At 41.7% G+C, this 15,952-nt stretch overlaps 1 protein-coding gene across 11 annotated transcripts in view; it reads left to right on the top strand.

Moving 5' to 3' along the window:
• The window catches only part of LOC122552175 (adhesion G protein-coupled receptor L1-like), a 631,704-nt gene that overhangs the window by 590,306 nt on the left and 25,446 nt on the right, over positions 1–15,952 (top strand). For 7 of the 11 annotated variants that reach the window (XM_087983422.1, XM_087983425.1, XM_043694723.2 and 4 more), the window contains 2 exons: positions 5,213–5,239; positions 9,223–9,391. In XM_087983422.1, coding sequence (XP_087839548.1) covers positions 5,213–5,239; positions 9,223–9,391 — 196 coding nt within the window. The remainder of the gene's footprint in view (positions 1–5,212; positions 5,240–9,222; positions 9,392–15,952) is intronic. The other 4 variants (XM_043694733.2, XM_043694734.2, XM_043694729.2 and 1 more) reach the window with 1 other exon arrangement.

The raw sequence follows: 15,952 nt of genomic DNA on the forward strand, positions 1-15,952 counted from the left end.
TCTGTCTTCTCGTGGTGAAAAGGCAAGATTGCCACGCTGCCCAGGTTAATTAGATTCCTGCTATTCATGGATAATGTGGAGGAATCCTACATTCTTCCTACATCTTCGTCATATGAGTTCTGCTCCCTGTCTTTAATAAACAATTCCCACTTCAATTAAGGTATTCTGAATGTTACAACAAACACTCGTCTTGCCAGTAATGCTCACATTTCAAGTAAGAGTTTAAAAAATGTTATAGGTTGCATTGTTATGATTGACAGTGTTACAGAGACTTTGAGGAGGGTCAGATGACACCCCCTCCCAAATCCCCGTTCCCCACCCCACCGCCACCAAGATCCTAAGTTGTTCTGCTCACTTGTCGGGATGACATCAACATAATTCATCGTGATTATGGCACTCCTCAGTAGTAACCCTTTCAGACTTGTACACAACATGGAAAATCAAGCTAGTCTCAGCACCTATCAACAATTGTTGTAAAATCCCATCATGTTCACTAATATCATTGACGTATTTACCTGGTCTGACCTACATGTGACTTCAGACCCACAGCAATGTGATTGACTCTTCACTGCCCTCTGAGGGGATCCAGTAAGCCCTCAACATATGAATGAACAATTTTTTAAAAAACACTGAAAAGCAATTATAAATGGACAAAAAACGCAGACTTTACCAATGATAACATATCCCACCCAAAAGAATGAAACTACTAGAATATATCTCTTTTCACAGTTACTCCACACTGACAATGAGAACCCCTCCACTCCAATCATATCCATCATTGTGGAGGGAACCGCTATTTATTATAAATGTCCCACTGATTAGGCATGTGTGTGCACGTGTGCATGTTTGTGAACATGTGCGTGTGAATGTGTGTTTACACACGTGAATGTATGCACACACTGGAGAATGTGTACACTGATCAGTGAGTGAGGAAACGAGCGGGCCCTCATTTCTTCCAGGGCTGTGTGAAGATTTGATCAGTTAGTGGTGAAGATAGGAATTGGAAATAAAAGTTTTTTTTCAAAAAGCCTTAAAGAGTGTACAGGTGAAGAAGCCCCAGGTTGGACTGCTCGCGTGCTTGGCAGTGCTTATTGATTGAGTGAACACTGATGCTGATGTGTTGCTGTATGCAGATTTTAACATTTCACTGCATTGCTGCTTTTTATGAATATTCTGTGCTGGATGTGTCTGTGTAACCCAATGGGCCTTTACCTCTTTAAACTGTGGGACATCATTTAAGAATCATGCTGCACAGAGCAGGCCATTTAGTCCATCTAGTCTGTGTCAGCTCTTTGAAATTCTCTTGCTCACTTCCTACAGCTTTATCTTTTCTTTCTCCTTCTCAAGCATATCTCCAATGGCCATTTTGAAAGTTACAATTAAAGTTGATCTACTGCCCTTTTCAGAACAACATAACCTAAAACAATTTTTGCCTCACATCCCCTCTGGTTCTTTAGCTAATTATCTTAAATCAGTCTCCTTTCATTACCAACGTTTCTGTCAGTGGAAACAGTTTCCCACTCTCTATTCTAACACATCCCCAAGTAATTTTAAATATCTCTGTTAAATGTTTTTGTAACTTTCCACTAATAGTGTTGCTTCCTCACAGCACCCGGGTTTTGATTCCAGCCTCAGGTGACTGTCCATGTGGAGTTTGCATGTTCTCCCCTTGTCTGTGTGGGTTTCCTCTGAGTACTCCGGTTTCCTCCCACAGTCCAAATATGTGCAGGTTAGGTGGATTGGCGATGCTAGTTTGCCCCATAGCTTCTGGGTTGTGCAGGCTAGGTGGATCAGCCATGGGAAATGCAACATTACAGGGTTAAGGTAGAGGGGTGGGTCTGAGTAGGATACTCTTCGGAAGGGCAGTGTGGACTCAAAAGTGCCAAATGGCCTACTTCCACACTGTAAGGATTCTGTGATTCCAAGGAGACAAATTCCAGTTTATCCTCATTACCTTGTATAATAGGTAGATCCCTCAAGGGTTTGGCATTGGAAGTGTTGGACTCAACATTGATAGTGTCCCAGATTTAACTGACTTTCTCTTTATTTTTCTGGACTGAGAGTTTTACAGAATTATGTGCAGCAACGTATTTAGCTGAGGCAAGTTTAGCCAATCAGTCGCCCTCAAAATGCAGATTGATTGATAAATAAAATAGAGTCAATTTGCTGACAAAGTCACTTCACAGAAAGCAAGGACCTATGAGCAGGAAAAGGCCATTCAGCCCTTTAACCCTGTTCCGCTAATCTAAAGGATCAGGGCCAAACTGATTGTGACCTCAACTCCACTTCCTTGTCTCCTCCTCACTTGGCTCAGAGGTTGATCAAAATACTATCTAACTCAGCCTTGCATAAGTTCAATGGTTCCCCCCTCTCGCAAACCCATTCAAATATTGTGTGAATACGATGGTGAGTTGCCTCCTTGAGGCATATGGGAAGGTGCTGTCACAGGACAATTTGAAAAGGACCTCTAGAGTTTTGGTACACCCAGACGGACAATATAGATATAGCTGGACATGTGGCCCAGAAATGTCACACATGTGATCCAATTATACCAGGATATGTGATCAATTAATGCCTGAATACATGACTCAGTGATACCTGGAGGTGTGATGTCAATACCCAGTAAATGCCCAATATACCACAGATCAGAAACTGGGCCAGATACAGATCTGGACCTACGAAACCAAGGAAACTTCGGTGGGTTGCAAGCGTGCATCTCATTGAGGGTAAATGCTGTCATCATGGAGGACACAGGCCAGTGTTGTGTTTGGCTCTGTTAATTCTCCAGGATTATTATGTACCTGGGCTTTCTGTAAGTCTCGCTTTCATTGTTGAGAGCCAGTACTTGGACACATAGGTGTCTCATGGTTCAGGTACATGCTTTGAGGGCTTCTTCAGTCAAGCTCCAGTTGCACAGGTCTGTTTGATTAATAGGAAATAATTAAATTGTATGGCACCTCAATGCCACAATACTCCCCTATGAATACATGAAATGGAAAAATATCATCATTTGGACAGTACTGAGGTTTGATCTATTGTTTTAATAAAAAAAAACTAATAATTCCAAGAAAATTTCACATCCAATCTTAAATTGTTGAACTTTGTAATTTGTCTGATTCTCATTGAATGCTGTACTTTTTTTAAAAATGTTCACAAACATGTGTTGTATGAAATTTATCTATTTCTTATGTCATACTCACAGGACAGGGACAGCACATGTATAGAGATGGAGTAAAGCTCCGTCTACTCTTTTAAACTAAAAGTGAAGTCTACTCTACATTATTCCCGTCAAACCCTCCCAGCAGAGGGACAGCATGAGGTTAGATACAGAGTCAAGCTTCCCCTACACTGTATCTATCAAAACATTCCCAGGGCATGCACAGCACAGGGTTGGGTACAAAGTAAAGCTCCCTCTAGATCATCCTTATTATTTCTGACCCTAATTTCAGGAGAGGAATCTTCTAGTTATGCCTGTGTGACATTCCTCCCAGCAGCGATATTGACAGTACTTTGGATTAAAACTGCACAAATTCCCCATAATTAATTTTTTTATGTATTGCTGAGCTGAATCTGAATCCAGATGTGCAAAGTTAAAGAGCAGTGTGTTTGTAGTAAGCTGGTCAATCCATGGTCACTTGTGCTAACTTGCCCTGGGCAGACCTTTAAACAATGCCCAGGACAGAGCAGCATAGAATAAACTGCACTGAAAGGGCTGCTCTTATCCAGGGATTGCATAGTTCTTTTGCTTTGCATCCTGGAGATTAAGCATCCCTCCAAGGACCCAGCTCTCTGGGGGACTTATCAGCCTTAATCTTGTGTTTTTCACACTGTCATATTTCCTAAACTACACATCCTTAACCTTGTTCCATGAAAAGTTCATAAATCACTGGTTAGACCATCACTGAACTACTGTGGCCAAATCTGGGCTGGATGTCAAGGCCATGGGGATGGTACTAGGTGATGGGATATCAATAATGTGGAAAGGCTGCAAAAACTGGGATCATGCTTCTTCAAGTAGAGATGAAGGGAGGATTTAATTGGGAGGTTTTCATGGCAGCAACAAAACAATTAGTTTTCACCAACAGAACAGTCAGTTACCGGAAGATTTAAGATCCTTTGTAAAAGAACCAGTGGGGAAATGAAAATTGAGAGATTCACACACTGAGTTAATCTGGAACTTGATATCCTGAAAGAACATAACAGGAGGGGGAGGTAACATATTTAATAGGAACTTGTATAATGGATAAATATTCGAATTGGAAAAAAGTAATTGCAGGGAACTTGTGGATCACCCCTTCAAATAGCTGGCACAGGCAGGATAAGCTGAATGACCTCCGGTTTGTGTTGTATGACAGTACGATGTAAATACTGTTAAAACTTCCAGGAGACTGCAGAGCTCCGAGTCTGTGTAACTTGGGGATTGTGCCACCGCAACTGTTTACCTTATGGACTGTGACCCCAAATCTCCTCCCCCAGTGCTAATTATCTGCCAGTTTCTGCATATCCCTTGATTTTGACATGGCAGTAGTCTCTCTCTCGAGGACCTGGTGAAAGTGTTTGTCAGGGAAATGTGAACATTGGGCAACCAAAACTAGTACAAGCATAAGATAGTTATTAATAAACCCAGTATGGAATTTAGGATAACTGTCACTGTCATGGGGATGGAGGTGATTAACATAGATATATTTAAGGGGAAGCTTGATAATTGTACAAGAGAGAAAAGCATAGAAGGGAAGGGTGAAGTGAAGCCAGTTGGGAGTATAAACACCAGCAAGGAAATGTCAGGCTGAATGGCCTGTTTTTGGGCTGCAATCTGTATTGAAAATGACGTTAGCACTGCACATCCTATCACACATGTGCCCTATTTGTCATTATGGGTACAGATGAGCTCATTGCCACTGAGAGTCATTTATGTCCTTTTCTCCCATAGTGGCTATCCTCAGGAATTGCAAGTGCCTTCACCTGTACGTGTAAAATATTGCAGGGCACACCCTCCTTCCAAACCTCCCATAAACTGATCTGTAACACAAGAACAGTCATTTGTAATGGAGTTGGCCAGATGTTAAGTTTTGGAGTTCATAACAGTTCAGTTTCCTTGAGTTGGGTGCTGGCTGCTGGGACTTGGGTTACACAGAGCCATTGTGAAAGTGTTGATGTGATCTCCCGCAACTGGCACTTATTCTAATGGAACCTCTTTTCTTTGCTTCTGTAGATATGAGGACAACAAACCATTTCTCAAGTAAGATCTAGTATTACAATGTCAAACCTAGTGCAGCTATTGCCCGCCTATTGTCTGACCCTGTCAGCTGCACCTTTCCTTTGTGTGGTATTAATGATTGCAGCGTTCCTTGCTGTCTCTGGTGTGTGAGTCATTGTTGGCTAAAAGACTCAGAAAACACAGAAATATGTCGGAGAGTGTATTCTGTCCAAGGGCATCAAACTTTAAGAAGACTGTCAAAGCCTTGGAGAGGGTGCAGAAAAAATTGGCACCAAAGATAAAGGACTTTGGTTATGTAGATAGACTAATCAAACAGTAGATGACCCCTTTTGAGAAATGCAAGTTTAAGGGGTGATTGAACAGAGGAGATCAAACTATAAAGATTTTCCTGAGAAGTTAGGAGGATCCACAGACAGGAGTGCCCATAACTAGAGGTCATGGGTTTATTGTAATCAGCAAAACAAATAGAGGAGAGAGATGAGGAAATTGGCTCTGGTGCATTAGTTGAAAGGGTGGGAAGCAAATTCAGTGTTTTGTTTTATTCCCAAATATGAGAGTACTGAACAAGCCAGATATTGATTAGAATCTGGCTTTGTAGTCCATACGTTTTGAAAGATGCATGGAAAAACCAAGGGTGAGTCAATAAATGGCAGGATGAATGTAAACCTCAATAAAAATCTTAATTGTACAAACCTGAACAAAATAACTGCAAGCCATAATGACTGAACAGCTGTGATTAAATTCAAAACTATGAACACTATGTATACAACTTAGTTACACCAACTAATTGGAGGACAGAGTTTGGGAGAGTGGAAACTAGGCTTACAAAGCAAAAGGATATGGCAGCATTGCAGACCATCAACGTGGATAACATATCCAGAGTGAGACAGGAAGAGAATGTCTACATCCAAGTTCAGCTGGAAATAGGGAAGGCAAATGGAATGTTGGCCTTTATTCCAAAGGGAATGGAGTATAGTAGTAAGGAGGCTTTGCTAAAACTATACCAAGTCGGACCATAGCTGGAATACTGTGAGCAGTTTTGAGCCCCTTAACAAAGCACAGAGACATAAAAATGTGATCCTTTAAGGAAGAAAATCTGTCATCCTTACCTAGCCTGGCCTACGTGTGACATCAACAACATGGGTGACTGCCCGAGAAACTTCCTAGGCAGCAAATCAGCTCAGGGGCAAATATGAATAGGAAACAAATGTTTGCTTTTCCAGTGATGGCCACATCCCATTTAAGAAGAAATAAAAATAGAAATGATGTAGTATTTACCCTACTTCTACTCTTGGTCACCATTACCAGCCATGGGACGTCAGCTGCAATATGGACTTGATCTAGTTATCCATGTGGTGTGAGTCTATCAACATTGGGTGACAACTCTTGTAAAGCCATGTTTATCTGACCTCATTACACAGATCCCTTTCTTACACCTGAATTTCTTCTCTGCTAAATTGAAAGACATTTCCAGGTCTGTATACTAAAACTAAACTTAAAATGGAAGAAAATCTTTTCAGGCCATTCTGAAATATCAAATGAAATATCTATTCAAATGTAGGTACTGTTGTAAAGCATGCAACATGGCAGCCAATTTGCACACAGCAAGCTCCCTCTAAGGGCAATATGATGAGATAATCTGTTTTGGTTGGGATTAGTTAAGGAATAAGTATTGCCAGAACACCAGATGATTATCCCAGAATCTTTAAAGCACCATTGTGATATAAACATTTATAGAAACCTAAGAGGGCAGATCTCAGCTGAAATGCAGCATCCCCACCAGGAAACATTGCTTTTGTATTGCACTAAGAGGGTCAGCTGGATTTTGTGCTCGAGTCTTTGCTTTGGGACACTTTCTATTCATTCACGAAGTGTGGGCATCGCTGGTTAGGCCAGCATTTATTGCCCATTCCTAATTGCCCTTAAGGTGGTGGTAAGCCACCGTTTTTAACCACTGCAGTTCACAGGGTGCAGATACCCCCCACAGTGTTGTTGTAGGGAGGGTGTTCAAGGATTTTGACCCATTGACGTTGAAGGAATGGCGATATATTTGCAAGTCAGGATCATGTGTGACTTGAACCCACAATCCCTTGACTCAGAAGTAAGATGCTTCCCAGTAAGCTCTGGCTGATGTCAGTGGAATTAACGATGGGAGAGATGCTAATTCAGTGGTTGTGAACTCATTTTCACCAAGTTTACAATATCACACAAAGTCAAAATGTAGCCATGAGCCTGCTGTTATACAGGAGAAAGTGAGGACTGCAGATGCTGGAGATCAGAGCTGAAAATGTGTTGCTGGAAAAGCGCAGCAGGTCAGGCAGCATCCAAGGAGCAGGGGAATCGACGTTTCGGGCATGAGCCATTCCTGAAGCTCATGTCCGAAACGTCGATTCTCCTGATCCTTGGATGCTGCCTGACCTGCTGCGCTTTTCCAGCAACATATTTTCAGCCCTGCTGTTATACAGACAGGGTCCAGTAAGGGGGCATTGAACAAAACTGATTGAGGCTTTTGGTCACCTTTAATTATAATGTCAAAGTGTTCACTCAGTTCTGGAGATGGAGGCATTGTCTTAGATGCAAGGTTTGGTAATTTGTGTCTACACATTATCTTTTAGAAGAATGGGAGGCAATTTTATTGAAACATATAAGAATCTGCAGGACCTGGGAAGGTAAGGTACTGACAGTATGTCTCCTCTCTTGGGAGAGTCTAGAACAAGGAAAATTAGTTTCAGGATAAGAGGTCTTTCATTTAAGACAGAAATTAAGAGCAATTTCTTTTTCAGAGGGTCATTGGTCTGTGGGATTCTTCTCCCCACCCCTGAGAGCAGTAGAGGCTGGTTATTGAACATATTTAAAGCTGAGTTAAACAAATTTTTGTCCAACCTGTGTTATGGGGGCAGAGAAAGGAAACTGGAGTTAAGGCTACATCAGATTATCCATAATCTTAAATGAATGGTGGACTCAAGGGACCAAATGACCTATTCCTGCACCCAACTCATGCATGTATAAGACCATAAGACATAGGAGCGGAAGTAAGGCCGTTCGGCCCATCGAGTCCACTCCGCCATTCAATCATGGCTGATGGGCATTTCAACTCCACTTACCCGCATTCTCCCCGTATGGGTACATTTAAATGGGAAAATGGGAAAATATCTAAAGCAGGATTAATAATGCCATAAGGAAGGACTTGCCCTTGGGGTGAGTATCCAACTCTCCAAGAAAGGATGTGACTGGCATCTCAAAACTGGGCACATTGTTTCATCCCTTGTTGACCTGCTGCAGGAGTTTACTCTGTCATCCATTCAGCTATCCTTTCACATTTAGATTTACAGAATTCGTCGTCATTCATGCCTTTCCTTGATAACTGGAAGTGTACTAAAAAGGAAGGGAGGCTAACAATTAGGAATGTCACTAGCTAACTCCTACATTTCAGTCTGGGATCTAACCCCTTTAAGTGCAATTCGCCAAAATAAATCCATGTTTACAAGGCAGGACTCTGGTGTTAGTATACCTTTTGGAGTCAAGCAGCTTTGGGGGGTAGCACGGTAGCTCAGTGGTCAGCACCAGGGACCTGGGTTCAATTCCAGCTTTGGACAATTGTCTGTGTGGGGTTTGCACATTCTCCTCGTGTCTGCATGGTTTCCTCTGAGTGCTCCGGTTTCCTTCCACAATCCAAATATGTGCAGGTTAGGTGAATTGGCAGTGCTAAATTGCCCATAGTGTTCAGGGATGTATAGGTTAGGTGCATGAGTCAGGGTTAAATGTAGAGAGAATGGATCTGGGTGGGACAGTCTTCGGAGGGTCGATGTGGACTTGTTGGGCCAAAGAGCCTGTTTCCACACAGTATGGGTTCTAAAATAACAATATTTACAGGCGAGTTTGTCTATTTGCTATTCTCACCAAAACTGTAGCCACTTTCCCTTTAAGTCCCTTGAAGTTTTCTCTCCCTCTCCATGTGGTTGATATGCAGAAACTAACCGATAATTCTTTGTGTTGTCTTTTAGGTCCTGGGCTTTGGGTGCTATCGCTCTCCTTTTCCTGCTGGGTCTCACCTGGGCATTTGGCCTGATGTTTATCAATGAGGAATCCATGGTGATGGCCTATCTCTTCACAACATTCAATGCATTCCAGGGAATGTTCATCTTCATCTTTCACTGTGCCCTCCAGAAGAAAGTAAGGCTCCTGAAGAACCCCTTGAATTTAACCTTTGAGAATATTGCTGAGATTTAGAAGATCAGGGGTGATTTATTCACAGTTTTCACAATATGTTAGAGTAAATGGAGGAGAGCCTCTGCTGTTTACAAAGTCTAGCTTAAGGTGTAAATTAGAGCTTACCTTTCAGGTTGCAATTAGGAAGCAACTTTATGCTCTGAGGGTAGTAAAAGTTTGGCATTCCTTTCAGAAAACAACAGATTCTGTGCCAGGCTATCCTTGCTTACCAATCCATTGTATTCATAACTAGGTAGATAATAGTTGGAGATGCAGTTCTAGAATTGGGCTCATCAGCCATGACCAGTGACACAGAATTTAATAGATGGACAATCATAAAGTGTTTGCCAATGATGACGTCTCAACACCATTGGAAACATTGTAACGGAACAATTAGATCTTTAATTTTACTGGACCATAGGGCTCATTCAGAATCCTAGGTTTTCATTCTCTCCTGCCATTGGTCACCTCAACCTGCCTCTTAGCATAATTGCACAGCGATTGGCTGTCTCACTTAGACATAATTACAGGGATTGGCTGGCTCACTCAGGCAGACTAAGTCCATGATTGGTTGCAGGACCTGCACAGTTGGAAAAGCACAATGGGTTCGCAACCCCACCACTTCTACTGAGGGTGAGTGTGGGAGTGGGTTTGTCAGACAATTGCAGGATAAGGATGGGCATCCTTGGGATGACCAGACCGGGGGGGTGGTGGAAGGGGTGCGATGAAAGAGAGACTCACTGAGATCCTTGTGCAAGAGAAAGCCAGGCTAGACCTCAGGTTGAATCACTTTTGAATGCTTGCAGGTAATTCTTCTACAATGCAATGATTGTGTCCTTGTGCAACCCCACATTATAGATAAGTCACGCTTTAGAAGCAGCGTTTAAAGTGTTCACAATTTAATCACATTACAGCCACATGTTTTCAAAGTTTGTGCTTTAGAAAGCGTCCCCAATTCGTCAATCATGTCAATGAAACACACATTATAGCAGAAATGTACGTTATAGCAGAACAACCTGTAACTGTCTTCTCGAAACAAGGCGATGTGTGTGTGTGTGTGGAACCAAGGTGGCACCACAGTATTCCTATCCAGAGATAAATATTGGAGAGAGTCATCACAACAATCGCATAGCTGCTTTTCAGGAGGGACCTTATCCAGCAAAAAGTGGCAAGACGACCTTAAGGACCACAGAGAACAGAATGGACATATTGAGCCAAATGACCTGCTTCTGTGCTGCAAAGCCTCTGTAAAAAGATGCCATATGTAGTCATTTTGCAAGGACAAAGTGAGTAATTATTGTTATACCGTCACATCCCAGTGGCAAAGATTTTGTTTCAGTGAGATGCATGTAGCACTAAGTGGGTCAGGAAACAGGAAAGAGGGGTTTACACTTTTCAGTAAGGTGCTCCTCCTTTCAATTGACAATCCTCTTTCAATAGAGTCAATTTTGCTAGTAATGATGATCAAGGGGTTGGTTTTGAAGAGTTTCTGGTCTGTGTAATTACTAATGAAGTCAACATTCCATGTTTGAGGGGATTTAACAAGTGCCTCAATTCTACCTACACAAGATCAATAACTAAAGTAATGCAGTGATGCACCCCATCATCAAACAGTCTGGGTCAGTGTACTTCCTGAAGCAGTACAACCAAATGTACAAGTAGTGTCAATGGAGAGGCTTGAACCATTGAAACTGTGTACAATGGACGTGTTTCATCCCCTGGGAATCCAAGCATCGCTGATCTGGAACCCATGTTCAACCAATTGTTAGCACTACCCTCCACAACAGATGGTTGTGTATTACCACAGTGCAAACTGCAGCTTCATTTGAGTTACCAATCTGACATGATGAGGTCCTCCCCAATTAATGGGTCAGGGGATCAGACAGACTCTCACAATTTCAAAGTTGCGTTAATGGTCATGAGACAATATAAAAGATAATAGTCAATTATTTGACCTGTCAATTAATTTCTCTAGCAAGAAAAATTAGATAATGGCTCATTTAACAGCATCCCTAATGTCAACAATTTCCATCCCACCAATTCCCTCAAGTGCATACTGCAAAACCTCCATAGCCTGTATTGTGTTTAACAACAACAGCATACATTTATGTAGCACCTTTAGCCCATTGAAACATTTCAAGGCATTAAATGCATGCAAGTTAAACTAGATTTGACCCTAAACCATATAAGTAGATATTGGGACAGGACTTCAGGTCAAAGAGGCAGGTTTTAAGGAGGATCTTAAAGTTAGAGACAGAGGGAGAGGTGAAGAGACAGACAGATTTAGAGAGAGAGTTTCAAAGCTGAGAGCTGCTGAAGCTGCAAGCTTCAATAGTGAAACACTGGAATTAAGGGACCAGAATTAAAGGAACACAGATACCTTGGTCAGTTGAGAGACTGAAGGAGATTAAAGAGTTAGGGAAGGGTGAGTTCCTGAGGAAGCTAGAAACAAGGATGAGAATTTAAAATTTAAGTTGTAGCTGGACTAGGAGCCCAGTGTAGGTAAGAGAGCATGGGATAAATAGAACTTGCAGTGAGTCAGAATCTGGGCAGCAGAGATTTGAATGGACTCAAGTTTCTGGAGAATGGAAGGCCAGACAGGAGAACATTGGGATAGTCAATCCAACGACAACAAAGGCACGGTTGAAGGCTTCCGCACAGCTGAAAGCCATATCAGGTGATGTTCAGACAGAGTCCGTGAGAGAGATTGACACGGTAGCTTCACTCCCTCAACTGTTCCTGGGGCTGGCAATCACACTCACCAGCTTGGCATATCTCCCAGTTTACAGCCTGGTGACAGCTGCTGCTAAATAAACCAGAGGCAAATGCCTTAATTGTGCTGACAGACTGCCATCTGATTTACTCAGCTTTACCGCACTGTCAAATGGGGGAGACTATTTTGTTCTGGCTCCTCATGGCTGTTTTGCTGGACTCTGTAGCCTGTGGGATGATATGAGAGGCAGAAATTGGAGCAAACAGTTACAGGAGGAACAAGGCTGAGGGACACTGAGCTCCAGGCATTGGCCATTTGCACATTTAAATCATTGATCAATCTCGACCTACTACCTTGAAGTAAAAGCTTAGCATCCCCAAGTCATAGAAACAAGAAACATGAGTGGGCCATTCAAACCTTTCAGCCTATTCTATCATTCAATAAGATCATAGCTAACCTCAACCCTACATTCCAGTATATTTCCTGATAATTTTTCTATGGCCATTAAAAATTTATATCTGCCTTAAAAATGTTTAAAGATTCTGTATCCACTGCCTTTTGAGGAAGGGAATGTTTCCTTATCTTCGTTTTATATCAGCGACCCCTTATTTTTAAACTTAGTTCTGGGTTCTTCCACAAGAGGAAACATCCTTTCCACAAGCGCTTGGTCAGGCCTCCTCAAGATCTTATATGTTTTACGCCCCCTCAAGATCTTATATGTTTTACTTAAGTCATCATTGACTCTTCTAAACTCCAGAGAATACAAGCCAAGGGTGCCTAATCTTTCCTCATAAAATAAAACATTTAATTCTACGTATTAGTCCAGTAAACCGTCTTTGAACTGCTTGTAATGCATTAGCACTCTTCTGTAAATACAGTGATCAGATCTGTACATAATATTCCAGATGCAGTCTCACCAAATTGAAATAAGCTGCCTTAGTTTCGGTTTCCTAGCAGAGGAACAATTATAGATAATTCTGGAGAAACTCAACAGGTCTGGCAGTATCCCAGCAGAGAGAAACAGAGTTTACATTGCAAATCCAAAGACATTTCTTCAGAACTGAAGAGTCAAACCAGATTTGAAAGATGAACTGTTAATGCAGTCTAATCACTGACAAACCAGGCCCCAATGTAACACTTGTGATGAAAGGTGTGTGATATGTTATAACATCAATTCTTTTAGAGTTTGGATTTTAAACTAGTGGCATATCAGTTTGGAATATTTGTATGAAGGAATTTAATAATTAACTAGGTCATTCTTTTCAGAGCTATGACTTAAACTAGTTTGTCTAAAAGACTAAATGAACATGGGCCTCCAGGGATGTTAAAGGAAGTTTATTTGTAAATACTTCCTAATCAATTTGTTCAGAAATGTTATGATACAGCACTGGAGTAGGGGGGACTTAAACACATCTCCTGGTTCAGAAATAGGGACACTACCACTGTGCCACAAGAACTTCAAGTATTTATATTGTGGTGTTTACATAGGAAAGAAAAAAAACTACACTCAGCCTTTAGCTTAGTAGAAGCTAAGGTGAACAAGTTTTGTTTTAGGTTCAGTTAAAACGTTTTTGAATTCATTTCAAAAGAGATCTGATTGATGTCAGACACAAGAATAGAAAAATAAGTCTGTTTAGGGCAGTTAAGCAAATATATTAGTAGAGTGAAAGGGTTTCAATGCTTCCAGACTAGGGGTGTTTGGTTAAAAATCTTTGCTGGCTATGAAAAGCTTCACAGCTCACGGGACCAAAACTGAAAAGAAGCAGCTAAGGCAATCTATAGATATGATAAAAAAACAACATTTTCCTAGATTTTTTTATGAACTGTAGACTGCTACTATTGGGGAATAAATGGGATTTCCATTTGTGAATTATTTGAAATCTGTTAAACTGTGTTACATTTAGATTTGGTTTTCCATCCCACATTCTGGGACACATCCTGAATCTTCTCTCTATATCTATCGGCTTTGTGGCAATACGTGTCAGTCCCAGAAAGACTGTGGCTGCAATTTGGCACTTTCCAGTGAGTGTCCAGACAGTGTTTTACAAGGGCAGATTACCTAGCTGACCAGTCTGGATCAATTAAAACATTGAAACATGGCCATCTCGGATTCAGAGGAACACTGACTCACTAAGCCTCAATACAAACACCACCAACCAGGCACGAATAGAAATACTATCAAATATACCTCAATAGAAACACTGCCAACTAGGCATCAGAACAAATACTGTCAACACTGAAGAAAGAAATCAGGAGGATGAAAAGGGGGCTAAGAAGATTAGGGTGAATCCAAAGAAGTTTTTTAAGTATATTAAAGGAGAAAGAATAACTAGAGAGAGAGAATAGGCCCCCTCAACGACCAAAGTATGTGTAGAACCACAGGGGATGGGCGAGGTCCTCAATAAATATTTCTCCTCTGTGTTTACTGTGGAGAAAAACATGAAGACTTGGGAACTTGAGGAAGTTAGTGGGTCCTATCTTGGTCTGCATTACAGTAGAGGAGGTGTCAGACCTATTAGAATGTCTGAAGGTGGTTAAATTTCTTGGTCCTGACCACATAAATCCAACCACACTACAAGAGGCTAGAGAATAAATTGCAGAGGCCCTGGCTGATATTTTTGCATCATCATTAGCCACAGGTGAGGCCCTGGAAGGCCAGCGGGGAGCGAATTATTATGCCATTATTCAAGAAGGACTGCAAAGAAAATCCTGGGAACTGTAAACTAGTAAGCCTAACATCTGTGGTAGGTAAGTCACTTGAGAAGATTCTGAGAGATAAGGTATACATGCATTTGGAAAGACAAGGTTTGATTAGGAGTAGTCAGCATGGCTTTGTGGGTGGGAGATCATGCCTCACAGGAGTTGGTGTATGGGAGAAGGATTCACATTTTTGGATCATTGGAATCTCTTTTGGGGTAGAAGTGACCTGTACAAGAAGGACGGATTGCACCTAAATTGGAAGGGGACGAATATACTGGCAGGGAGATTTGCTAGAACTGCATGGGAGGATTTAAACTAGTAAAGTGGGGGGATGGGAGCCAGGGAGAGGTGTGAGGAAAGAGATCGATCTGAGACAGGTACAGCTGAGAACAGAAGTGAGTCAGATAGTCAGGGCAGGCAGGGACAAGGTAGGACTAATAAATTGAACTGCATTTATTTCAGTGCAAGGCAGATGAACTCAGGGCATAGTTAGGAACATGGGACTGGGATATCATAGCAATTATGGAAACATGGCTCAGGGATGGGAGGACTGGCAGCTTAATGTTCCAGGATACAAATGCTACAGGAAGGATAGAAAGGGAGGCAAGAGAGGAGGGGGAGTGGCATTTTTGATAAGGGATAGCATTACAGCTGTGCTGAGGGAGGATATTCCCAGAAATACATCCAGGGAAGTTATTTGGGTGAAACTGCGAAATAAGAAAGGGATGATAACCTTATTGGAATTGTATTATAGAACCCCCAATAGTCAGAGGGAAATTGAGAAACAAACTTGTAAGGAGATCTCAGCTATCTTTAAGAATAATAGGGTAGTTATGGTAGGGGATTTTAACTTTCCAAACATCGACTGGGACTGCCATAGTGTTAAAGGTTTAGATGGAGAGGAATTTCTTAAGTGTGTACAAGACAATTTTCTGATTCAGTATGTGGGTGTACCTACCAGAGAAGGTGCAAAACTTGACCTACTCTTGGGAAATAAGGCAGGGCAGGTGACTGAGGTGTCAGTTGGGAGCATTTTGGGGCCAGCGACCATAATTCTATTTGTTTTAAAACAGTGATGGCAAAGGATAGACCAGATCTAAAAGTTGAAGTTC

The sequence above is a fragment of the Chiloscyllium plagiosum genome, unplaced genomic scaffold (genome assembly GCF_037043375.1).
Source record: "Chiloscyllium plagiosum isolate Xiang-an unplaced genomic scaffold, Cpla_swu_hap1 HiC_scaffold_45, whole genome shotgun sequence".
Lineage (NCBI taxonomy): Eukaryota > Metazoa > Chordata > Chondrichthyes > Orectolobiformes > Hemiscylliidae > Chiloscyllium > Chiloscyllium plagiosum.